We start from the raw sequence: 26,894 nt of genomic DNA, 5'->3' as shown, positions 1-26,894 counted from the left end.
TTCACAACACTTAAAAGACATTTAGGGACTGAAGACACCAAGTGATGAAGTGTTTCAGGTGTAATTTTGTCCCATTCTTGCTGCAAACAAGTCTTAAGGTGGGCAACAGTACGGGGTCTTCGTTGTTGCATTTTGCGCTTCAAAATGCGCCACACATTCTCTATTGGAGACAGGTCGGGACTGCAGGCAGGCCAGTCAAGTACCTGTATCCTCTTCCTCCGCAGCCAGGACTTTGTAATGTGTGCAGAATGTGGTTTTGCATTATCTTGTTGAAATATGCATGGACGTCCCTGGAAAAGATGTCTTCTTGAAGGCAGCATATTGTGCTCCAAAATCTCTATGTACTTTTCAGCATTAATGGTGCCATCACAGAAGTGCAAGTTACCTTTGCCAAGGGCACTGTTGCTGGTAACAGTCTGGATGATCCTTTTCTTCTTTGGTCCGGAGCACACGGCGTCCATTTCTCCCTAAAAAATACCTGAAATACTGATTCATCTGACCACAGTACACGTTTCCACTGTGTGATGGTCCATCCCAGATGCCTCCGAGCCCAGAGAAGTCTACGGCGCTTCTGGACACTGTTAACATAGGGCTTCCTTTTGGCACAGTACAGTTTTAACTGGCATTTGTGGATGTAACTACGTATTGTGGTACTTGACAAAGGTTTGCCAAAGTAGTCCTTAGCCCATGTGGTGATATCGCTTATAGATGAATGATGATTCTTGATGCAGTGCCGCCTGAGGGATCGGAGATCACGGTTGTTCAGCTTAGGCTTGCGCCCTTGTCCTTTACGTACTGAAATTCCTCCACATTCCTTGAATCTTTTAATTATGTTATGCACTGTTGAAGGTGAAATAAGCAAATGTCTTTCTATCTTTCTTTGAGGAACATTGTTTTTAAACATTTCAATAATTTTCTCGCGTATTTGTTGGCAAACTGGCGATCCTCGGCCCATCTTTGCTCCTAAAGGACTAGACCTTTCTTGGATGCTGCTTTTGTACCAAATCATAATTACAATCACCTGTTGACATCACCTGTTTCAAATCACATCATCATTTAACCAATTTACCTGATTACTACCCTAAATTGCTCCTGTCCCAACCTTTTTTGGAATGTGTTGCAGGTCTGAATGACAGGAAAGGATGTATATTTATAAATGAAATTAAGCTGACCAGACAAAACATGAAATATATTGTTCACATTGTCTGCAATGAAATACAAGTCAAAGTAAATTTAGAAATCACTACTTTCTTTTTTATTTGTGTTTTCCATACTGTCCCAACTTTTTCTGATTTGGGGTTGTAGTATGACAACATTGCAACTTATTTCAGTATCGTGATAATACCGTATACCGTGATAAAACCTTCAGCAATTAATCGCAACATGAAAATTTGATACCGTCACATGCCTAGGTGTGGGGTTGTTTTTCAGGGGTTAGGCTTGGCCCCTTAGTTCCAGTGAAAGGAACTCTTAATGCTTCAGCATACCAAGACATTTTGGACAATTTCATGCTCCCAACTTTGTGGGAACAGTTTGGGGATGGCCCCATCCTGTTCCAACATGACTGCGCACCAGTGCACAAAGCAAGGTCCATAAAAATCTGTCTCCAGATTTTATATCCTATTGAACAAGCATTTCACCAGCTGAAGAGAAAACTAAAGGCAGAAACTCCCCAAAACAATCAACTGTTGTAAATGGCTGTATTAAAGGCCTGGAAAAGCATTTCAAAGTGTGAAAGCAACAGTCTGGTGATGTCTATGGGTCACAGACTCGCTCCTGTGATTGCTTGCAAGGGATTTACAATTAAATATTAGCTTTTAAACTTTTACATTTGCTTTAAGTTAAACCGTCCCAATACTTCTGCTCACATTAGGCAGAGGGATGCAACTCTTAAAGTGCTGTACTTCTTAGTTGGTAAAACATTTTGTGTTGATAAAATGTGACATTCTGTACTTCTACCTCATATTAATCTTTTAATCATATTTATAGATGTCTTGACACCACAGCTATATATATATATATATATATATATATATATATATATACACACACACACACACACACTGATCAGGCATAACATTATGACCACTGAAAGGTGAAGTGAATAACACTGATTATCTCTTCATTACGGCACCTAGTGGGCAGGATATATTAGGCAGCAACTGAACATTTTGTCCTCAAAGTTGATGTGTTTGAAGCAGGAAAAATGGGCAAGCGTAAGGATTTGAGTGAGTTTGCCAAATTGTGATGGCTTGGCGAATGGGTCAGAGCATCTCCAAAACTGCAGCTCTTGTAGGGTGTTCCCGGTCTGCAGGGGTCAGTATTTATCAAAAGTGGTCCAAGGAAGGAACAGTTGTGAACTGGCGACAGGGTCATGGGCGGCCAAGGCTCATTGACAGACGAGCTACTGTAGCTCAAATTGCTCAAGAAGTTAATGCTGGTTCTGATAGAAAGGTGTCAAAATACACAGTGCATCGCAGTTTGTTGTGTATGGGGCTGCATAGCCGCAGACAGTCAGGGTGCCCATGCCTGACCCCTGTCCACCACCGAAAGCGCCAACAGTGGGCACGTGAGCATCAGAACTGGACTATGGAGCAATGGAAGAAGGTGGCCTGGTCTGATGAATCACGTTTTCTTTTACATCACGTGGATGGCCGGGTGTGTGTGCGTCACTTACCTGGGAACACATGGCACCAGGATGCACTATGGGAAGAAGGCAAGCCGGCGGAGGCAGTGTGATGCATTGGGCAATGTTTTGCTGGGAAACCTTGGGTCCTGCCATCCATGTGGATGATACTTTGACACGTACCATCTGCCTAAGCATAGTTGCAGACCATGTACACCCTTTCATGGAAACTGAATTTTCCTTGGTGGCTGTGGCCTTTTTCAGCAGAATAATGCACCGTGCCACAAAGCAAAAATGGTTCAGGAATGGTTTGAGGACCACAACAACGAGATTAAGGTGTTGACTTGGCCTCCAAATTCCCCAGATCTCAATCCAATCAAGCATCTGTGGGATGTGCTGATCAAACAAGTCCGATCCATGGAGGCCCCACCTCGCAACTTACAGGACTTAAAGGATCTGTTGCTAACATCTTGGTGCGAGATACCACAGCAAACCTTCAGGGGTCTAGTGGAGTTCATGGCTCGATGGGTCAGGTCTGTTTGGGCTGCAAAAGGGGGAACAACACAATATTAGGAAGGTGGTCATAATGTTATTCCTGATCTGTGTGTGTATATATATATATATATATATATATATATATATATAATTGTGAGAAAGCCAGATGGCAAGGCAGAAGGACACAGGATTTCCAACAAAAAAAAAGTTTTATTTCATCCAAAAAAATTAAGAAAAAGAATACAAAAATAAATCAACTTAACCTAACAAATAACCTAGCTAGATTAAGATAACTGAGGTCAACAGAACAAAACTCAACTCTTAACTCAAAATAAAGAGTAACTAAAGAGAACTGAACAAAACTGACCCTCTAACTAAGACAAAACCCAGGTATTTAAGACAAACGGTGAGCTCACTTAAACAAGACAGGGGAAAACATACAATCAACATTTTGTAAATCAACAAATAAATTTGCAATTCACTAATCAAAGTAAATATAATAACAAATGAAACCGACATAATACATACAAACAACGAATATTAATAATAAAAGTAAAAAGAAAAATCAAAACCAAATTTCATTCCCTTCACCCCCCCCATGACGTAGCTTCTAATTGGTATCGGCGAACGGCACCCTCAAGCCGTAAATCTGTACTGCCGTGAGCGCCTCAGCCTTTTGCCAGTCAAGACCACTGCAACGGATGGACGCACACATCGCCGCCAACAGCATTCATCCAAACTCCACATCACGGTAACTTAAACTCAATAGAAACAAAATATGAGAACAATAGCACAACGTAGGTTTGGCCATCACATATATACAAACCTGATTCCAAAAAAGTTGGGACACTGTACAAATTGTGAATAAAAAAGGAATGCAATAATTTACAAATCTCAACTTATATTTTATTCACAATAGAATATAGATAACATATCAAATGTTGAAAGTGAGACATTTTGAAATGTCATGCCAAATATTGGCTCATTTTGGATTTCGTGAGAGCTACGCATTCCAAAAAAGTTGGGACAGGTAGCAATAAGAGGCCGGAAAAGTTAAATGTACATACAAGGAACAGCTGGAGGACCAATTTGCAACTTATTAGGTCAATTGGCAACATGATTGGGTATAAAAAGAGCCTCTCAGAGTGGCAGTGTCTCTCAGAAGTCAAGATGGGCAGAGGATCACCAATTCCCCCAATGCTGCGGCGAAAAATAGTGGCGCAATATCAGAAAGGAGTTTCTCAGAGAAAAATTGCAAAGAGTTTGAAGTTATCATCATCTACAGTGCATAATATCATCCAAAGATTTAGAGAATCTGGAACAATCTCTGTGCGTAAGGGTCAAGGCCGGAAAACCATACTGGATGCCCGTGATCTTCGGGCCCTTAGACAGCACTGCATCACATACAGGAATGTTACTGTAATGGAAATCACAACATGGGCTCAGGAATACTTCCAGAAAACATTGTCGGTGAACACAATCCACCGTGCCATTCGCCGTTGCCGGCTAAAACTCTATGGGTCAAAAAAGAAGCCATATCTAAACATGATCCAGAAATGCAGGCGTTTTCTCTGGGCCAAGGCTCATTTAAAATGGACTGTGGTCAGACGAATCAAAATTTGAAGTTCTTTTTGGAAAACTGGGACGCCATGTCATTCGGACTAAAGAGGACAAGGACAACCCAAGTTGTTATCAGCGCTGAGTTCAGAAGCCTGCATCTCTGATGGTATGGGGTTGCATGAGTGCGTGTGGCATGGGCAGCTTACACATCTGGAAAGGCACCATCAATGCTGAAAGGTATATCCAAGTTCTAGAACAACATATGCTCCCATCCAGATGTCGTCTCTTTCAGGGAAGACCTTGCATTTTCCAACATGACAATGCCAGACCACATACTGCATCAATTACAACATCATGGCTGCGTAGAAGAAGGATCCGGGTACTGAAATAGCCAGCCTGCAGTCCAGATCTTTCACCCATAGAAAACATTTGGCGCTCCATAAAGAGGAAGATGCGACAAAGAAGACCTAAGACAGTTGAGCAACTAGAAGCTTGTATTAGACAAGAATGGGACAACATTCCTATTCCTAAACTTGAGCAACTTGTCTCCTCAGTCCCTCAGTTGTGTATATATATATATATATATATATATATATAATATATAATGTATATATATATAATATATATGTATATATATATATGTATGGTTTAACATTCTTATTTGCGAATTTGCTTTATTAGTGTCATTGACTAGACTGCAACATGCTACCTGTTCACATAAAAGCTCTAGCATTGTGCATCCTCGTATTATATATTGCAGAGTGCACTGTCAAGTTTTTCCTGATTATATTTTTCGGATAACAAAGGTAAAAAACAAAACAAAAAACCCCCCCACTCCAATTCACATGTTTTTGTCACCATTTGACATGTCCCCCCTCAAATGCCAGGGTTAAGCGCAGTGTAAATGGCCCTTAAGATAGTAGCCCCACCTAAAATATCAAATACCTTTTGTGTGTGTTTTGTGTGTTTTTGTTTATAAACTTACCTGAATGTCTTGACCCATAGATTTTCATTATAAGTGGTTTACTATAAACATAATTTGTTTGTTGAGTTAAGTCAACATATGGTAAATGACATACCACAAGGATATAGCTTGTTGTATTTAAACCTAGAATATTACTTTAATGTGTTTTTGTGTTTATGTGACAGGGATAAGGCTCTGGAGGAAGTATGTCATAAACTGTGTGTGTGTAATGCAGTAAGAGATGCACTGGAGGGTGGTGTCCCTTGTGTGTCCTTCCATCAGCTGCTTCTCAATCCCAGCAAAAACACCATCAGCTTTTTGTTGGAGGTATATATAAACCCTGCTGCATCACTGAATCATTCACATTGCACATTCCATTCTCTTAATTCAATACGTTCTCACTGTAAAGTGATCTAGTTCACATGGTCTTTTGTCGAAGTGAAATGCTCTTTTACGCTCAGTACTCTTTCTCATGTCTCCAGGTGTGTACAAGGTCATTGGATAAGGAGCACCTGTCAGAGACGAGCAAGAGGAAAATGGCTCTTTTCATCAAGTGAGCACATTTACACAGTTTCAAGAACTATTTTCATCTAGTCAGACTTTTGACAATTCATTTTCAAAAATGCATTTTTTACATTTTTTTGCTTTCACATTATTTTTAAGGGTGGATTTGTTTAAAGTGGATTCTACCTCAATAGACTTTTTTTCCCTCAATATTGAAGTATAAATATTAGGTTCTGTTTACTATGTCTTTTGTTTTTCGCCATTTTTAAACATCTTTTATTCTTCACTACTATATTTCATTTTAAATTGTCGCATTGTCTAACAATTGGACAAAAATATATTCCATGACCTCACTCTGTTAATTTGAGTCTGAGCTTACCAGTTTTGTTCAGAGATTTTAGATTTTTTTTTTCTCGTTTCCATTGTAGGACTGTTTGTGACCGGTTGGATGTCTCTCTGGCCTTCATGGTGTCATCTCATAAACTCTTCAATGAACTTCTTCAAGATGAGGAGAAGAAGATCCTGATGGAGCAGATGAGGAAGAGCTCAGCCACAGTCAACCTTAGTGCCAAACAACTGCCCTCATTCTACGATATACCTGGTACATTCTGATGCGCAGACATTTAATCGTGACAATATGAATTTTTTAATTTTATGATGGGAGGAGTGTGTTTTTGGGTTTGATGTGCTATTTGTGTCTTGTTCTCAACAGTGTCTGCCAGTGTGAATATCAGCCAGCTTGAACAGCAGCTCATTCTGTCATTGGATGCTCGACATATCCGACAAATCCTCATTGAACTGCATGGGATGGCCGAACGACCCTTCTGGAGGGTTAACAGTAAGGTCGGGAAAGATTTTTGTTTTGCAGCAAATCAACTAACTTGTGAACTGATTTGCAATATCAATTTTAACCAAAAATGCTTGTCATAAATCAATTTACATTTTTAAAGATGATAAATTATAATTGTTGACATTGTGATTTAACTTTTTTTTTTCTCGAGTTTACAATTATTTTAGTTACTTTAGTTTTCATTTTAGTTACAAGTATTTTTTTTTTTTTTTTTTTTTTTTTTTTTTTTTTTTTACAAGTACTTTAGTTTACAATTATGTTTTGTTTTTTCCTGTAGTGGGAAGTTCCTGTTGACTATATTAACGTCATACTAGCAATAAAAGACAACCTGACACGAGACCTGGTGTACATCCTTATGGCCAAAGGTCTACACTGCATCAATATAAAGGTGTGTATCTGCACAAGACTCACTTTATGTGAGTCTTGTGCTGTATGTTCTGTATGTTTACATGCACACCAGAAAGCCAGCTTCTTAACCCTTGTGCATCAATTTTAAAAAGTTACTCTGATGTCCTTAGGGTAGGGACACACCAAACCGATGCCAAAGAACTAGCACTGATAAAAGCCGACTGTGTTGTCACCTGCAAAAAAAACAGGGTAAAAAACCTGCATGTGAACACACCGAGAGGGCAACAGCTGACTGTCAGCCAGCATGCGCGTTCTGCATCTGCGTGTAAGGAGACCGCTGTCTATTTTTTCATATATATTCGTCTATATTCGTAATTCAGAAAGGGAGCCCGGCACTGCAGGCTGCTGATACACAAACCGTAAACAAAGCAGCATGTGCTTACCATTTCGAAAATCGTTGCTGATCACTTTCTGTATTCCACTCGGCTCACGTTAATATTAAACATTCGCCCCAGAACACTCAGGTAAATGACGTAAAATTAGAACAGCCTTCTGTCTGTACCACCTTGACTTGTTTGCTCACTGTTTTGCTATTATTTTCACGCTTCAACTCGTTCACTAAACTGAACATCTGAGTTCTCTCTCTTGCCCGACGCTGATGTTGAATAGGCCGAAAAAAAAGACGGCGTCCGACTAGAGCCAACAGTGCGGAACACACTGGGAAAACTTAGTCGGCTGATGGTTAAAAACGGTATGACGTTGCCTGACGGCCTTGGTGTGTCCCAGGCTTAGAGGACAAAATGTCTGTGTCAAAATACTTTCATAAAAATTTGAAGCTTGGTAGTACAGACTTAAGTTTGGTCTCATTTTAAAGAAGATCCTTGGCAGATTATTGTTGAAGTGTAAAAAAAAAAAAAAAAGTTTAAAAAGTGAAAAAAAAAGTTATAGAGGTTTTTATTTAATGAATGATTTTTTTTTTTTAAATAAAATATATATTTTATAAAACGTTGAACTCTAAAGCTACTAGCAAATCAAAGCAATAAATCTAAAGTTGTTCCAAATTTTAGGTTGATATCTCAAAAAATTAGCTGCCAATAAAATTTTATTTGGGTGCAGTACCAAACTTTTTACATTAGATGCCAGCAAAGCTCCACTGGTATACATAGTGGTGGGATTTGTGATTTGCAGTACAGTATAATTTCTTTCTCTCAAACATTACACAATCAAACACAGACACACACACATACAAACCACACTCTCGCATTCATACCAACACACATACACAATTATAGCTGCATACTTTGTCCAATTGGCTCTATAATATGCAGAAGCAGAAAACTGGAAAAAAAAAAAAGTGAGAATTTGCTTTATAGGCCAGACCTGAGAAAATGGAACCATCTTTTCATTTTGAAAACTTGCCAACAGAATGAAAGCCTATTAACAAAGACTGCGTCATTTTATAGTTAAGTGGCCCTGGGATTAAAAATGGGTTTCAATGGGGACATTTTTATCCCTAAGGTCCTAAGCTTAACAATTTTGTGTACCTAGTGCAAAATAGATTTATGAAAAGAAATGAGGGTGAAATATTAAAATTCCAGTAAAAATACACACTTCTGTCAAAATGTATGTCAAAGTGTATGCAGTCACCATGAACTTTAAGTTGCGACTTTACTTCAGTATTGTGATGTATTTCCGAGTGAAACGGAATATTGAATGAAAAAAAATAGAGAGCATGGCTTGTTTTTGCCCGCAGGGAATTGATTGGATCTAGAAAAATATGTGTTCCATTCAGCTTGTCAAAACTCACAGCAGAATAGAAGGAAGACTATTCTAGAGGGGAATACATTTTCAGATTGTGATCAAAGATTACAAAGACAAAATTGCTTTTGTGTGTTAATCAACTTGCGCAGATGAATTTTTTACCACAAGACTAGTAATGTGCACTAACAAAAAAAATAGGGGCAATTTTGATGTTATGCCTACCTTAACACAAGTAAAATTATCAAAAAACAAAACTGAAAGACAATGTCCTTAAGAATGCACAAGAGATAAGACTCAAAAATGATGTTCATGTTGATATGCATTATTTTATTGGTAACTTGAACATAGGCATATAGATCAGTAAATAGCTTTCTCTAAACCTTTGCATTACTTCAGTTATCCAGTCATGTGATTCTAAGTGCCACGTTTTTGTTATCATTTTGAAAACTGAGGCAGTTTAATTGAGATGATTTTTTTTTTTTTTTTATCTGGGATTTTACCCTAACAGGAAATATTTCTTAGTGACTTTTATTTTTGTTTTTACAATGCAGCACATAAAGAGACAGTACTAGGGATGGGTATCGTTAAGGTTTTAACGGTATTACTACTCTTATTCTTATCAGTACTTCATATATATATATATATATACATATACATATATATATATATATATATATATAAAAACAAAAAGAGCTGAATTAACTTTGCTTTATATTATATAGTGTCCGGCATTTTTGGTGTTTTATAAGATATGGTAAGAACATGAACAAAGAAATAAAGTAAAACAAACTGACAAATACAATAAAACAAAGATAAATGAAATAAAGTGCTTTCATTTGTTCATGTGTTCAGGTAAATAATATAGGCCTAGCCTATAAAAGAAATCTAAGTAAAGTAACCAAATGTAAAATAACACTGCCATGGTTTTCACAGTATAAATTAATAGATTAATGCTTATTAAAGCTAACTATATTCAGATGAAGAGCTGTGAGTGATTTTCTCTCTGCATTTTGTTGTTTGATTAACACTGATGGCATAATTGTCAGAAGGTGACTGCTGTCACTTTAAGACAATAGATATTAACACACATCGGATTTTCTCCAAACTGTTCATGTACACTTACGATATAAACTGCGTTTAAGTAGCTAAACACGCTCCAATCCGGTCATTTTAACATATTTTTGTGTATATTTGAACATATTTTTGTGTATATTTGATCGTTTGGATGTGTACCTGAAGCCCAACGTGTAATTTGTTTGTCTATTTGCGATCCGTTTTGGAGCACGCACACACAATTCAGCCTGAGAAACAGCGTCTCTTGCGGGCATTATTGTGCTTTAAACTTTTAAAACGTTGAAAATAATTATCAAACATTTACTGCAATTTAGCAACAGTAAAGACTGCATTTTACAACAATCACCGATTGTGCTGATTCTGACGTTAAGTTCGGGTTTAGGGAGGAACGAACGCGCACAGCTGTGAATAGAATGAAGGTGTGCTAGACGAAACGCTGCTAGTTTTTAAGTTTTACCTCAGATATCTTCTTTCTGATCCTTGGAAGCCAAAATCGAAATCAAAAATAAAATTAGTCATCAGGCCTAAAGTGTAAGCAGACGTTTGGTTGTTTAGTTCTCTCCTCCATCGTCACCATTAAACAGGGCATTCATGTGAGCGGCTGTGCGCGCTGTAGCTCCTCTGCGTGAGTGCGATCTCTCTTCTGGATTGCGAAAGCAAAAATGCATCATAGACAAATGTCCTAATATTATTGCATACAGACACAGCTGGCGACTCTGGCGAGATAGAATTTGCAAGATAATGTCTATATAGCAATAATAAATGTATGTGTATTTTCTTCATAATTTCTCTAGTACCAATAGCAGAACCGTTAACGTAAGAGCTTATCGATACACCGGTCTTTCATAATTTATCCCCGGGGCCATTTTAATACCGGGTTTCGGTACCCATCCCTAGACAGTACAGATATTAAATGCATTTAAATTAAAGATTGCATCAAGGCTTATATTTTGGGGTTTCAAATGTCAGGTTACTTTTAGTTTGTAGTTTGAGCCAGCCTTTTTTGTCTCTCTGTGTTGCAGGATTTTGTGCATGCTCGTCAGCTGTTCACAGCGTGCCTGGAGCTGGTGACAGAGTTTTCTCCTAAGCTGCGTCAGGTCATGCTCAATGAGCTGCTGCTGATGGAGGTTAGAGGACATGAGGCAGGTGCTGCTGAAGGCAACATGGAGAGGCCTCCATCCGACCTGGTCAGCAGGGTTCGCGGATATCTGGAGATGAGGATCCATGGTATTACGTCAATGAAAGCGTGCAGCTCTGAAAGCACGAGTGCTGCACATCATGAGCACACAAAAGTTACTGACTGACCGCTTACAGCTTGTTCTGCTATTAGTTGCGCTTAACTTTGAGGGAAAAAAAACTTAAGAAAAGTTAATGGTATACATTTCAGAGATATCAAGTATATAAATCCCATTAAACATTCCACACACATCACAATGACGGTGATGCTTGTGTAAACTCCGTTCATGCTGGTGGCTTCATGTGTTTTGGGTAGCTCCGGTCTCTTCAGCAAACTGCCGCAAATGAAACTTAAATGTTCAGCGTTGCATTCTGAAAGCTCAGCACACAGTTGTCTTCATTAAAAATAGCGAGACTAAATTATATTACCTGTGCTGATGCCGCTCTCTCTCCCATTGCGGTCTTTGATTTTGAAATTAGCTAATGATAAATAAAATGAAAAACGTTCTGTTGCTTTCGTTGACGTGAACTCCGTGGAATTTGCATGAATTTGACTAATTAAAACTAATTTTATGGAAAATTGCTCCCATCATTACGTTATTCTTAGAATAATTTCTCTTAAGCCTGTGTATATTTTTAGTTAAAGCTGTTAAGTTAGGGTTGGGTCTCATGTATGTTCCTTTGTGTTTTATATAATGACCACTAGGAGGTGCTCTAGGGCTAGGCATGTGTTTTCTTTGATTGGTTTTCCCTGAAGAGATATTTGTCATCTTCATTTATGTAGCGCTTTTCACAATACAGATTGTTTCAAAGCAACTTCATAGTGATAATAGGAAAATTAATGGACAGAGATTGTTTTGGCTTTACAGCAACTCTAAGAAAAAGTTATTATCAAGCTAAAGTAGGTTTTTGATTGAATCATTGTAAAAATTGTATATTAACTTAGAGGGCCGCTTAAATGACACCTTTCTAACTGAAAACAGAAGACTTTTAATGCATTCTTGCCGTTCTTTTACATGTTTAGTCTATAGGTTGGTGCATTTGAATGTGTATGTGCGCAGACGCTTAGTCTTTTTTACAAAGTGACATTGCCAAATTACTTGTCTGGCCCGCATAATACAGAAAAATTTGTAATTTCTGCGGATCTATGCGAACTGGAATCATTTTGATAGCGTTTTATCTATACATAGGGAAAGGAAAGGGAAGGAGGCCTTCACAGGGGATAGTTTAGTTGACACTTCAGGGCTGCGTTGTCATCGTGTCTAGGCACAGGTCCTTCATCTCATCTGGATAAGGCCTGGATCTGGCAGACTACGGCAAACCTTGGAATAAACAGAGAGAGACTAATATTAGCATAGACGCCATTCTTCTTATGATGTAGCGAGTACATCAGGTATTTTGGGAAGTGTTCCCAGTTCCAGCTGACCTAATTTATGCAGCCTAACAATTTACATAATTTGAATTATAGAAGTAGATAATGTGTTATGTGTATGCCATGTTAAAAAGATGTGTTTTTAGTCTAGATTCCAGTCTTAGTCTTAGATTGACAGTGTGTCTGCTTTCTGAACAATGCTAAGAAGACTGTTTCAAAGTTTAGGTGCTAAAAAGGAAAAGGATCTACTGCCTGCGGTTGATTTTGATATTCTAGGTATTATCAACTGGCCTGAATTCTGAGATTGCAATAGACGTGAAGGACTATAATGCGTTAAGAGCTCGCTCAGGTACTGGGGAGCTAAACCATTTAGTGCTTTGTAAGTAATATGTAAGTAATTATTTTAAAATCTATACGATGTTTAACAGGGAGCCAATGCAGTATTGACAGAACCGGGGTAATATGGTCATACTTCCTGGTTCTAGTAAGAACTCTAGCTGCTGCATTTTGTACGAGCTGTAGTTTATCAAGCCAAAGTCAAAGTTTATTTATAAAGCACTTTTTTAACACAGCAAGTGTTTATGAAAGTGCTGTACACACATAAAATAATAAAAATATCAAAGATACAAAACAGTCAACACCACAAAAGAAGACACTAAGACACAATAAAAACAATAATAGAAAGCAGCTCTCACATAGCGTCAAATGCCAGACTATAAAAATGAGTTTAGGCTAGATTTAAAAACAGCAAGTGTTTGAGCCTGTCTAATATAGAGGGTCAAACTATTCCAAAGCTTCGGGGCCGCCGCTGAAAAAGGTCGGTCACCCCTGCTCTTTAGCTTTACCCATGGAACAGCTGAAAGCAAATGGTCAGCAGACCTAAGTGCTCTAGATGGAGCATACAGATTGATTGAGTCAGAAAGGTACCTTGATGCTAAACCATTAAGAGATTTAAAAACAAGTACCAAAATTTTAAAATTAATCTTATAATGGACAGGTAGCCAGTGAAGAGACGCGAGAACGGGGGTGATGTGTTCCCGCATTCGTGTACCCGTCAACAGGCGAGCTGCTGCATTCTGGACCATCTGCAGTCTGGAGAGAGAGGCCTGACTAATACCTAAATAGAGGCCATTACAGTAATCCAGGCGACTTGAAATAAAAATGTGTACAGTTCTTTGAAAGTCTTTAAAAGACAAGAAAGATTTTACCTTGGTGAGTTGTCTCAATTGGAAAAAAACTGGATTTAACTACCGAGTAAATCTGTTTGTCCAATTTAAAATCACAGTCCATGATAACACCCAAGTTTTTTACATAGGGCTTCACAAATGGTTTCAGTTCACCAAAGTTTAAATCTACTGACTCACAGGCACCCCTCGGCATAAACAACATAACTTCTGTTTTCTTTTCAGTAAAATTAAGGAAATTTAGTGCCATCCAGGCCTTAATTTCCTCAAGACACTGCAATAGAGGCGCTAAAGAGCGAGTATCCTTTCGTTTCAAAGGCAGATAAATTTGCATATCATCTGCATAACAATGAAAAGAAATACCAAATTTTCTAAAAATATGTCCCAAGGGGAGTATATACAAGGAAAACAGAATAGGCCCCAAAATGGAGCCCTGGGGGACCCCACACATGAAAGAAGCAGTAGAAGAGACATAGTCTCCAAAATGAACTGAGAATGTTCTTTCGGCCAAATAGGATCTAAACCATCCTAACGCCGTACCCTTAACACCAACACATTGTTCTAGCCGTGTAATCAAGATCTTATGGTCAACTGTATCAAATGCAGCCGAAAGGTCTAGTAGAATTAAGATCGCACAGTCCCCTGAGTCAGTGACCAGTAGCAAGTCATTAAAAACCTTCAACAATGCAGTTTCTGTACTATGTAGTGATTTAAAACCAGACTGAAACACTTCATGAATACCATATAAATCTAGAAATGAATTCAATTGTCCAAATACAACCTTCTCCAGTAGTTTGGATAGAAACGGAAGTTTCGAGATAGGTCTAAAGTTAGCTAAAACTGATGGATCCAAATTCGATTTCTTGATTACTGGTTCCACTGCTGTTCCACTAAACGACTTGGGCATAACTCCCGAGGCCAGGCTACTATTAATAATTGCAAGAATTTTAGGACCAATGGTTTCAAATGAATCTTTTAGAAGACAAGGAGGAACAATATCCATACCACATGAGGATGATTTCATTTTAACAGTGGTATCTTTCAATGAGTCAAGAGACACCGCCTCAAACTGATCAAAAACAGCAGAGCACTCAGTGGAAATGGATAAAAAAGTCGATGGGGGAGAAATATTAGCTCTAGCAGCCTCAATCTTATCAATAAAGTCTAAAAATTCCTTACACATTTCAGCAGAAGGCTCTAAGCAAGTAGCTTGGGGCGTGTTCAGAATAGCGTTAATCATACTGAACAGCACAGCTGGCTTGTGAGAGTTATTACAGATGACATTAGAGAGATACTTCGATTTCTCAGATCTAACAGTTTTTTGATATTTAGACAAATTCTCCCTCAAAATATCAAAAGAAATCTGCAATTTATCCTTCTTCCAGCGGCGTTCCGTCCTTCTGCACTCAAGCCTTACAGCTCAAGTAGTAGTATTTAGCCACGGTTGAACTCTAAGTTTTTCTCGAGTCGTCTTAAAAGGGGCCACTGTATCTAGAATACTTTGACAGGTTGAAAAGAACAATGAGGTTAAATCATCAGTGTTAAGGCCATATGAGGACATTGAATAGTCAAGTCAAGTCAAGTCACCTTTATTTATATAGCGCTTTTTACAATGTAGATTGTGTCAAAGCAGCTTTACATTGATAACTGGTACATTGTTTGACTGCACAGCAGCTCTTAAAGAATAGTGTCAATGCAGGCAGATCAAAAGCACTGTTGAATATCAAAATGTCAAGTCAAGTGTCCCCAACTAAGCAAGCCAGAGGCGACAGCGGCAAGGAACCCAAACTCCATCAGGTGACATCAGGTGGCAGACAAGTGGCAAATTGGTGTTAAAATGGAGAAAAAAACCTTGGGAGAAACCAGGCTTAGTCGGGGTGCCAGTTCTCCTCTGGCCAACAGTGCTTTGTTACAATTCAGGTTGCTATCATAAGTCCAATAGGATCGCAACATTAAAAGTATTTATTTCAGTTCCATCCAATTGAGGATCGTATTCATCACGCCGGTATGGACGGTTGTTGAGGAACTGTGTCGTGGCTGTCGTGTCGATGAGGCCTTCACAGGGGATGATCTAGTTGACTCAATCTCTGCTGATACTTCAGGGCTGCGTTGTGGTCGTGTCAAGGTGCAGGTCCTTGGTCTCACCTGGATACGGCCCGGATCCGGTTGACTACGGTGAACCTCGGGATAAACAGAAAGACTAATATTAGCGTAGATGCCATTCTTCTTCTGATGTAACGAGTACATCAGGTGTTATAGGAAGTGTTCCCGGTTCCGGCTGACCTAATTTATGCAGCCTAATAATCCTTTAACGGATTTGGAAATATAAATTGGTAATGTGTTATGTGTATGCCAGGTTAAAGAGATGCGTTTTTAGTCTAGATTTAAACTGACAGAGTGTGTCTGCTTCCCGAACAATGCTAGGAAGATTGTTCCAGAGTTTAGGTGCCAAATAGGAGAAGGATCTACCACCTGCAGTTGATTTTGATATTCTAGGTATTATCAGCTGGCCTGAATTCTGAGATCGCAATAGACGTGAAGGACTATAATGAATTAGGAGCTCGCTCAGGTACTGGGGAGCTAAACCATTTAGTGCTTTGTAAGTAATTAGCAAGATTTTAAAATCTATACGATGTTTAACAGGAAGCCAATGCAGTGTTGACAGAACTGGGCTAATATGGTCATACTTCCTGGTTCTAGTAAGAACTCTAGCTGCTGCATTTTGTACGAGCTGTAGTTTATTTATCAGGCGAGCAGAACAACCACCCAGTAGAGCGTTACAGTAATCTAGCCTTGAGGTCATGAACGCATGAACTAACTGTTCTGCATTTTTCATTGAGAGCATATGTCGTAGTTTAGATATATTTTTAAGATGGAAGAATGCGGTTTTACAGATGCTAGTAACATGGCCTTCAAATGAAAGATTGGTATCAAAGAGCACACCTAGGTTCCTAACTGACGACGAAGACTTAACAGAGCAGCCATCAAGTGTTAGACAATATTCTAGGTTATTACGTGAAGAAGTTTTTGGTCCAAAAATTAGAATCTCTGTTTTTTCTGAATTTAGTAGTAGGAAATTACTGGTCATCCAATTTTTTATATCAGCTATGCACTCCGTTAATTTTGCGAATTGGTAAGTTTCGTCAGGGCGCGAAGAAATATAGAGCTGAGTATCATCAGCGTAACAGTGAAAACTAACGCCATGCTTCCTAATGATATCTCCCAAGGGTAGCATGTACAGAGTGAACAGTAACGGTCCTAGTACTGAGCCTTGTGGTACTCCATATTGAACTTGTGATCGATATGACATGTCTTCGTTTACTACTACAAACTGATAACGGTCAGATAAGTATGATTTGAACCATGACAATGCAATTCCACTAATGCCAACATAATTTTCGAGTCTATTTAAAAGAATATTGTGATCAATAGTGTCAAATGCTGCACTAAGATCCAGTAACACTAATAGAGAGATACAACCACGATCTGATGATAAGAGCAAATCATTAGTAACTCTAATGAGAGCAGTCTCAGTACTATGGTACGGTCTAAATCCTGACTGGAAATCCTCACAGATACCATTTCTTTCTAAAAAGGAACATAGCTGTGATGATACTGCCTTTTCTAGTATTTTTGACAGAAAAGTGAGATTTGAGATCGGCCTGTAATTGACTAATTCTCTAGGATCAAGTTGTGGTTTTTTAATAAGAGGTTTAATAATAGCCAGCTTAAAAGTTTTTGGTACGTATCCTAATGATAAAGATGAATTGACGATATTGAGAAGAGGGTCTATGACCTCTGGAAGCATTTCTTTCAATAGCTTAGTCGGTATAGGGTCTAACATACATGTTGTTGATTTTGATGATTTAACAAGTTTAGACAATTCTTCCTCTCCTAAAGCAGTAAATGAATTGAATTTTTCCTCAGGGACACTACAATGCACTATCTGACACGATACTGTAGTAGACGGTTGCATGGTTATTATTTTTTCTCTAATATTATCAATCTTGCAAGTAAAGAAGTTCATAAAGTCATTACTGCTGTGCTCTTTGGAAACATCAGAAGTTGAAGCTTTATTTCTTGTTAATTTAGCCACTGTATCAAATAAATACCTAGGGTTGTGTTTATTTTCTTCTAAGAGTTTTGAAAAATAGGCAGATCTAGCAGATTTTAAGGCCTTTCTGTACTCAATCATTCTCTCTCTCCACGAAATACGAAATACTTCTAGTTTTGATTTCTTCCAGCTGCGCTCCATTTTTCTGGCTGCTAACTTTAGGGCCCGAGTGTGGTCATTGTACCATGGCATTGGATTAATTTCCTTAATCTTTTTTAAACGCAAAGGAGCAACTGAGTCTAATGTGCTGGAAAAGACAGAGGCAATAGTTTCTGTTGCAACATCGAGGTCTTCTAAGCTGTCTGGTATGCTAAGGCGATGAAAATGATCAGGAAGATTATTTATAAAGCAATCTTTAGTGGTAGAAGTGATGGTTCTACCATATTTATGGCATGGAGGCAGTTTAGCCGCCTTGACTAAATGTAGTATACACGAGACTAGATAATGATCTGAGATGTCGTCACTCTGCTGCAGAATTTCAACAGCATCAATATCGATTCCATGTGACAATATTAGATCTAAAGTATGATTATGACAATGAGTGGGTCCTGACACATGTTGTCTAACACCAATAGAGTTTAGAATATCTGCAAATGCCAATCCTAATGCGTCTTTTTTATTATCTACATGAATATTAAAATCACCAACAACAAGGACTTTACCTGCAGCTAGTACTAACTCTGATAGAAAGTCAGCAAATTCTTTGATAAAGTCTGTATTGTGTCCTGGTGGCCTGTATACAGTAGCCAGCACAAATGTCAACTTACATAATGTTACGTAAAGTACCATAGTTTCGAAGGAATTATATTTGAAAGACTTCTGACTAATACTGTAAATATTACTATAGATTACAGCAACACCTCCCCCTTTGCCTTTCTGACGGGCATTGTGTCGATAATCATAACCTTGAGGACTAGACTCATTTAAAGTAATGTAATCGTCCGGTTTTAGCCAAGTTTCTGTCAAACACAGCACATCTAGATTATTATCTTTGATAATATCATTAACAATAAGTGATTTTGAAGAAAGGGATCTAATATTTAACAACCCGAGTTTTATCATTTGTTTAGCATTATTATCTCTATTTTTTATTTGTTGAACATCAATTAAATTTTTACCATTAAATGGGTTTGGAAGTTTTTTGTTTTTACTAATTCGGGGTACAGACACAGTCTCTATTTGAAAATATCTAGGTGTAAGAGTTTCTATGTGTTGAGAGTTATCTGAATTTTCTGACTTCTGTAACGTGAGGCAGCTAGCAGACGGTCGGTTTAGCCAGTTTGTCTGCTGCTTTCTGACCTGGGCCCCAGTTTGTCATGTTTCAGTTCTAAGACTATGTGCCATATTACTAGAGAGAAGAGCAGCACCATCCCGGGAGGGATGAATACCATCTCTTTTTAACAGGTCAGGTCTGCCCCAAAAACTTTTCCAATTATCTATGAAACCTATATTATTTTGCGGACACCACTTAGACAGCCAGCCATTGAGTGATGATAATCTGCTAACTATCTCATCACTCCGACGAACAGGAAGGGGGCCAGAGCAAATTACTTCTCCTGACATTGTACTTGCGAGTTCACACACCTCTTTAATGTTAATTTTAGTGATCTCCGACTGGCGAAGTCGAACATCATTAGTGCCGACGTGAATAATAATCTTAGAGTATTTACGATTAGCATTAGCCAGCACTTTTAAATTTGCTTTGATGTCAGGTGCTCTGGCTCCCGGCAAACATGTGACTATGGTGGCTGGTGTCTCTATTTTCACGTTCCGTGTAATAGAATCGCCAATAACTAGGGCACTTTCAACAGGATTCTCAGTGGGTGTATCACTGAGTGGGGAGAACCTGTTTGATGTTCTTATTGGAACGGAAGAGTGGTGTTTTTCGCGGCTAGGCCGCCTCACCGTTACCCAAGTGCCCTGCTGCACGGGCTCTACAGCCGGAACCAAACAATGTACAGAGTTCACTAAGCTAGTCGCATCCAAAACAGTATCTGAAGCCCTTGCATTCTTACTATCCTCGATTAAAGTTTGGATGCGTGTCTCTAATTCTGAGATTCTCTCTGTCAGCCTGACTATTTCCCTACATTTATGACATGTAAATCCCTCATCACTGACAGAGAGAGCTATGGTAAACATGTGGCAAATGGAACAGGTAGCAATGCTGGGAGAGGATGACATGACTCACCGTGTTTGTAGACTGATCCGACTTACCACAGCTGTTTGAAGAACGCGTTGAAAAAGGAGCGCGCGAGCGACTGTTAACAAGTTGACAAGCTAGCGCTGCAAATGCAAATGCGTTGTAACAGCGATTTAGATTCAAATATTACAAGCTAGCGACGTCAGATTAGTGTGATAGGCAATATTACATATACGGTAATAAAAAAATAAGCAACAATGAATAAAAGTAGGAGATTCAAAACAAAGCTATACGGAGTTACAGACGCAAACCAATCTGAGCAGCGAGGCAGACAGGAGCAATCGACAGGAGCAATCGACAAAAGCACTCAAAAGCACTCATCATCAATGGCATCAATGGCATTAAAAGCCTCAGAAAATGATTAAGCAGTTGAAGAATTAATCGTACGACGGCGACGGGTTGGAGCAGACACTTTAGAATCACAAGTAATACATATCTCAAATAAAACAGGCAAATGATCAGAGAAAATGGCATCTCAGACTTCAATATTACCAATTGACAAGCCATATGATAAAACCAAATCTAGTATGTGACCACATATATGTGTGAGACTAGCCACAAACTGAGTTAAATTAAAAGACTCCACAAGATTTAGAAAAGCCTTAGCCAAAGGCTTGGCTGGACAGCACACATGGATATTAAAATCCCCAACAATTAAAACCTGATCATATTTTGGGATAATTCAAGCGAGCAGGGCAACCACCCAGTAGAGCATTACAGTAATCTAGCCTTGAGGTCATGAACGCATGAACTAACTGTTCCGCATTTGCCATTGAGAGCATATGTTGTAGTTTAGATTTAGTTTTATAGATGCTAGAAATGTGGCTTTCAAATTAAAGATTGGTATCAAAGAGCACACCCAGGTTCCTAACTGACATCAAAGACTTGACAGAACAGCCATCAAGAGTTAGACAGTATTCTAGGTTATTACATACAGAGGTTTTTGGTCCAGTAATTAGAATGTCTGTTTTTTCTGAATTTAGTAGTAGGAAATTACTAGTCAATTTTTTTTTTATATCAGCTATGCATTCCGTTAATTTTGTGAATTGGTAAGTTTTGTCAGGGTGCGAGGAAATGTAGAGCTGAGTATCATCAGCGTAACAGTGAAAACTAACGCCATGCTTCCTAATGATATCTCCCATGTACAGAGTGAAAAGCAATGGTCCTAGTACTGTGTCTTGCGATACTCCACACTGAACTTGTGATCGATATGACATCTCTTCGTTTACTGATACAAACTGATAACGGTCAGATAAGTATGGTTTGAACCATGCCAATGCATTTCCACTAATGCCAACATCATTTTCGAATCTATTCAAAAGAATGTTGTGGTCAATAGTGTCAAAAGCAGCACTGAGATCTAGTAACACTAGTAGAGAGACACAACCACGATCTGATGATAAGAGCAAATCATTTGTAACTTTAATGAGAGCTGTCTCAGTACTATGGTATGGTCTAAATCCTGACTGGAAATCCTCACAGATACCATTTCTTCAGGGTTCCCACGCGCCTTGAAAGTACTTGGATTTCAGACACATGAATTCAAGGCCTGGAAAGTACTTAAACAAATATTGGTCCTTGAAAGTGCTTGAATTAAATTTGAAATAAATTTTGTGAAAATTATAACACGCCCCCCCCTTAGTTGTAGTATTTTTGTTTTGGAATATTATTTTACAATCAGTGTCCGAGTGTTATCCATTGCGGTACTTCCCCTTTCTTGTTATTAGGTTTAGACATTTGAGATGTGACACTTGCTGTGTCCGAAATGAACATTCTTATAGGAGTGTGCGATTTTGATCGTGGACAATGAAAAGGTCTCCGCGATCTGCTTTTGAAGAAATATCCGTGTATTATAATATAGTGCTTTCTGTCAGTTGCAGTCCTGGCACCTCAGTCTCAAAATACTTTGTAGTACAAAGCGACATACATTCACATCACATACTCACGGAACACTGCAGTTATTAACAATCACAAAAGTTCATTATTTGCAAGAGTTTTATAGCCTTGCCAGTTAAACATTTTATCTGCGTGGTCTGACACATGCTTTTCTGAGCGGATACACCCAAAGCTCGCACATTTTAAAAGCCTGTCAAACACTGCATTTGCTGGACAAAGTTATCATTTGCATCTTATTTTGCTAATACTGTCGATACACACAAGGTTTACACCGTCGGTTACGTGTAAAGTGAAAGTAAACAGTTGAGAGAAAATCGGATGCATGTCAATAAATTAGATGCGCGCAAGAGCCTTAAAGGGACAGACAACACATGCTGCGACTTGTCCTTAAAGGGATAGTTCAACCAAAAATAAATTCTGTCTTTATTTACTCACTCAAGTTGTTCCACTTCCAAATCGGTATTAATTTCTGTCTTGTGCTGAACACAAAATAACATATTTTGAAGAATGTGGGTAACCAAACATTTGCTGGTACCCATTAACATCCTTAGTATTTTCTTTCCTCTATGGAACTCACTGGGGACCAGCAACTGTTTGGTTACCCACATTCTTCTTCTTCTTCTTCTAAAAAAAAAACCTTATGTTCAACAGAAGAAATTTATTCAGGTTTAAAACGACTTCTACGGTGAGGAAATAAATAAAAAACTGAATTTTCTTTCCTTTTCTTTCTTTTTTTTTTTTTTGATACAGTAGCTTTAACAAGAAACTTAGATTTTTTTATCTTCATCCACAAAAGTCTGTCATGCTTATTTTCTTTTATATTTTGTTACCTTGTAAGGCTACTTTTTTTAATATATAGGGAATTAGTTTGACTGTACTGATCATCACTGGCAAAACAGTAAAACCAACATGAAAAAGATTTGTGATCAATTCATGAATCATAATATTTTTGCCATATCTCCCACCAATACTTATTAATAAGAATATTATGCATATTTTGTAGAGTTAGTTTCCCCCACTCTACCCTAAATTCACAATTGTGAGTTACAAAGTCAGAATTGTGTGATGATAAAGCCACAATTGTGTCTTATAAAGTCAGAATTGTGAACTATAAATTGCATTTCTGATTTTTTTTTCTCAAAATTGCTCATTTATATCTCTCAATTCTGACTTTTTTTCCCCTCAGAATTGCAGGTTATATTATATTGTTTATATCTGTATTAAATTGTATATATTCTGACTTTATAAGCCACAATTATGAACTATATAATCTTTTTTTCACTCAATTGCCAAATTTATTTTTATAATATTCTCTCTATATTATAATGTTTTTACTAAGTAATGATTTATAAAAAATGAAAACCAAAACTAGTGTGGAATAATTGTTAACATTAGGGATAAGAAAGCTGCAAATGGTTTTAATATATTTTCAAAATTAATGTACAAATGATTCTGTACCTCTTCTGAGTTAAAATGTACTGTAAGAGGTCTTTCATGACGCTCCATATGCTGGGATGTGAATTTGATAGGTGCTTGATATAAAATAAACGGTTCTTTAAAAAGTCCTTAAAAGTCCTTGAATCTGGTGTTCATGAAAGAGTGGGAACCCTGTTTTCTTTCTAAGAAGGAACATAGTTGCCTTTCTGCGAACTCAAGGTCGCTTTACAATATTATAACACACAAATGAGAGCAGACAGGAAAACAATACGAAAACAAAAAAGGCATAACACATAAGATCATACAGTCAGATGTCAGAGATGCAAGAAACAAAAAGATAAGTTTTAAGGTGGGTTTTGAAATCATGTAATGATGAGAGATCTTGAATGTGCTTGGGAATGGAGTTCCAGAGTGTGGGGGCAGAGATGTAAAATGCCCGACCACCAAATGATGCTAGTTTGTGACGTGGAATCAACAACAGACCAGTATCAGAAGATCTTAATGTACGCATAGGAGAGTAGGTTTGAATGAGATCAGAAATATACTGGGGGGCAAGACCATGAAGTGCTTTGAATGTGATGAGGAGTATTTTGTATTGAATTCGAAAACGAACAGGTAGCCAATGGAGTCTGTGTAGAATGGGAGTAATGTGAGAAGATTTCTTTGAATAAGTGAGAACCCTAGCTGCAGAGTTTTGAATGTATTGGAGCTTATTATTTGTTGTGTTTGGTAAACCATAGAAAAGAGAATTACAATAGTCGAGTCGGGAAGTAATGAAGGCGTGAACCAGTGTCTCAGCATCATTAGTATGTAAGAAGGGACGTAAATGTGCAATATTACAGATCTGCCTGTAATTGACTAATTCTCTAGGATCAAGTTGTGGTTTTTTAATAAGAGGTTTGATAATAGCCAGCTTAAGTTTTCGCTACGTATCCTAGTGATAAAGATGAATTAATGATATTAAGAAGAGGATCTATGACCTCTGTAAGCATCTCTTTCAGTAACTTATTCGGTATAGGGTCTAATATACATGTTGTTGATTTCGATGATTTAACAAGTTTAGACAATTTTTCCTCTCCTATAGCAATGAATGAATGGAATTTTTCCTCAGGGATACTACAATGCACTGTCTGATGCGATACTGTAGTAGACGGTTGCATGGTTACAATTTTCTCTCTAATATTATCGATATTGCAAGTAAAGAAGTTCATAAAGTCATTACTGCTGTGTTGTTTGGAAACATCAGAAGTTGAAGCTTTATTTCTCGTTAATGTAGCCACTGTATCAAATAAATACTTAGGGTTGTGCTTATTTTCTTCTTAGAGATTTGAGAAATAAGCAGATCTAGCAGTTTTTAAGGCCTTTCTATACTCAATCATGCTCTCTCTCGACGAAATGCGAAAAACTTCTAGTTTTGTTTTCTTCCAGCTGCACTCCATTTTTCTGGCTGCTCTCTTGAGGGCCTGAGTGTGCTCGTTGTACCACGGCGTTAGACTAATTTCCTTAATCTCCTTTAAGCGCAAAGGGTGCGACTGAGTCTAGTGTGTGGGAAAAGAGAGTGTCAATAGTTTCTGTTGTAACATCGAGTTCTTCTAAGCTATCTGGTATGCTAAGGAGATGAAACTGATCAGGAAGATTACTTATAAAGCAGTCTTTAGTGGTAGAAGTGATAGTTCTACCATATTTGTGGCAGAGAGGCGGTTTTGCAGCATTGGCTAAATGTAGTATACACAAGACTAGATAATGATCTGAGATGTCACTCTGCTGTAGAATTTCAATGGCATCAATATCGATTCCATGACACTGCTAGATCTAAAGTATGATTACGACAATGAGTGGGTCCTGACTCCTGACACGTGTTATCTAACTCCAATAGAGTTTAGAATGTCTGTAAATGCCAATCTCAATGCGTCTTTTTCGTTATCTACATGGAATTAAAATCTCCAACAATTAGGACTTTATCCGCAGCCAGTACTAACTCTGACAGAAAATCTGCAAATTCTTTAATAAAGTCTATATGGTGCCCTGGTGGCCTGTATACAGTAGCGAGCACAAATGTACATTACATAACATTGCATAAAGCACCATCACTTTGAATATTTTAAAAAGACTTTTTGAGTAATGCTGAAGATATTACTATAAATTACAGCAACGCATCCCCCTTTGCCTTTCAGTCAAAGTTCGTGTTGATAATAGTAACCTTGAGGCGTGGACTCATTTAAAGTAATGTAATCGTCTGGTTTTAGCCAGGTTTCTGTCAAACACAGCTAGATTATTGTCTGTGATTATATCATTTGCAATAAGTGCTTTTGAAGAAAGGAATCTAATAATCAGCAGCCCAAGCTTTATTATTTGTTTATCAGTATTATATGTTTTTTATTTGTTGAACATCAATTAAATTTTTACCCTTAAATGGGTTTGGGAGTTTTTTGTATTTACTAATTTGGGGTACAGACACAGTCTCTATGTGATGATATCTAGGTGAAAGAGTGTCTATGTGTTGGGATTTATCTGACTTCTGTGACGTGAGACAGCTAGCAGACATTCTGTTTAGCCAGTCTGTCTGCTTCCTGACCTGGGCCCCAGTTTGTCATGTTTCAGCTCTAAGACTATGTGCCATATTACTAGAGAGAAGAGCGGCACCATCCCAGAGATATGAATTAGAGATTTCTATAAACAGTGCATTCTTGTGAAATTGATTCATTTTGATCTAAACACACAGTGCTTACATAAAAAAGAGAAAATTCTTCAAGTCTGACAAAAAGCTGTTAAGGTAGGTTTGGTTTGTACAGGTGAGTGCCAGTTCAGCTCTGCAGATTTTGTCCTGAAATCCCACCCGCTCCCATTAGTCTCCCATTGTCCATTTACTCAGGATGTGATCAACCCAAATTATGCAGAAACAATGAAAGTGTTGAGTTTATTCTTCTGACACAAAACAAGCTCTTTGGGTTTTGTGATTTATTTTAATGAAATCAGATGAAGTGGATGAATCCATATTTTAGGAGAGGGTGCTGTAGTTCTTACAGTGTTAGTGGATGAATGCATATTTTAGGAGAGGGTGCTGTAGTTCTTACAGTGTTCTTTACACCCACAGATCTCCCGCTGCGTCAGATTGTTGGTGAGGAATGTGTTGTGTTCATGCTTAACTGGAGGGAGAATGAGTATCTGACACTGCAGGTGCCCCAGTCACTGGTCAACAACAACCCATATATAAAGGTATCTGCACTCTCCCCACACACCCTGTTGCTCATACTGCATTAAGATGAATTTATATAGAAATTATATACTGCATACAGAGAATGAAGCCTGTTTTAGGACCATTACAAGTTTTTA

The 26,894-nt window shown here is 38.1% G+C and overlaps 2 protein-coding genes across 3 annotated transcripts in view; one reads left to right on the top strand and one right to left on the bottom strand.

Annotated features, from left to right (window-relative positions):
• LOC127501090 (uncharacterized) overlaps window positions 1–19,090 on the bottom strand; it is a 279,778-nt gene extending 260,688 nt beyond the window's left edge. The window contains exon 1 of the mRNA XM_051872881.1: window positions 18,691–19,090. Coding sequence (XP_051728841.1) covers window positions 18,691–19,090 — 400 coding nt within the window. The remainder of the gene's footprint in view (window positions 1–18,690) is intronic.
• The window catches only part of ints8 (integrator complex subunit 8), a 71,866-nt gene that overhangs the window by 31,004 nt on the left and 13,968 nt on the right, over window positions 1–26,894 (top strand). For both annotated transcript variants that reach the window (XM_051872828.1, XM_051872827.1), the window contains 7 exons: window positions 5,831–5,972; window positions 6,128–6,198; window positions 6,578–6,750; window positions 6,862–6,992; window positions 7,277–7,387; window positions 11,205–11,409; window positions 26,656–26,777. In XM_051872828.1, coding sequence (XP_051728788.1) covers window positions 5,831–5,972; window positions 6,128–6,198; window positions 6,578–6,750; window positions 6,862–6,992; window positions 7,277–7,387; window positions 11,205–11,409; window positions 26,656–26,777 — 955 coding nt within the window. The remainder of the gene's footprint in view (window positions 1–5,830; window positions 5,973–6,127; window positions 6,199–6,577; window positions 6,751–6,861; window positions 6,993–7,276; window positions 7,388–11,204; window positions 11,410–26,655; window positions 26,778–26,894) is intronic.

This window comes from Ctenopharyngodon idella, chromosome 19 (genome assembly GCF_019924925.1).
Source record: "Ctenopharyngodon idella isolate HZGC_01 chromosome 19, HZGC01, whole genome shotgun sequence".
NCBI classification, from domain to species: Eukaryota; Metazoa; Chordata; class Actinopteri; order Cypriniformes; family Xenocyprididae; genus Ctenopharyngodon; species Ctenopharyngodon idella.
Note: the sequence above shows the minus strand (reverse complement) of the source record. Positions and strands in the feature narration are given on the sequence as shown.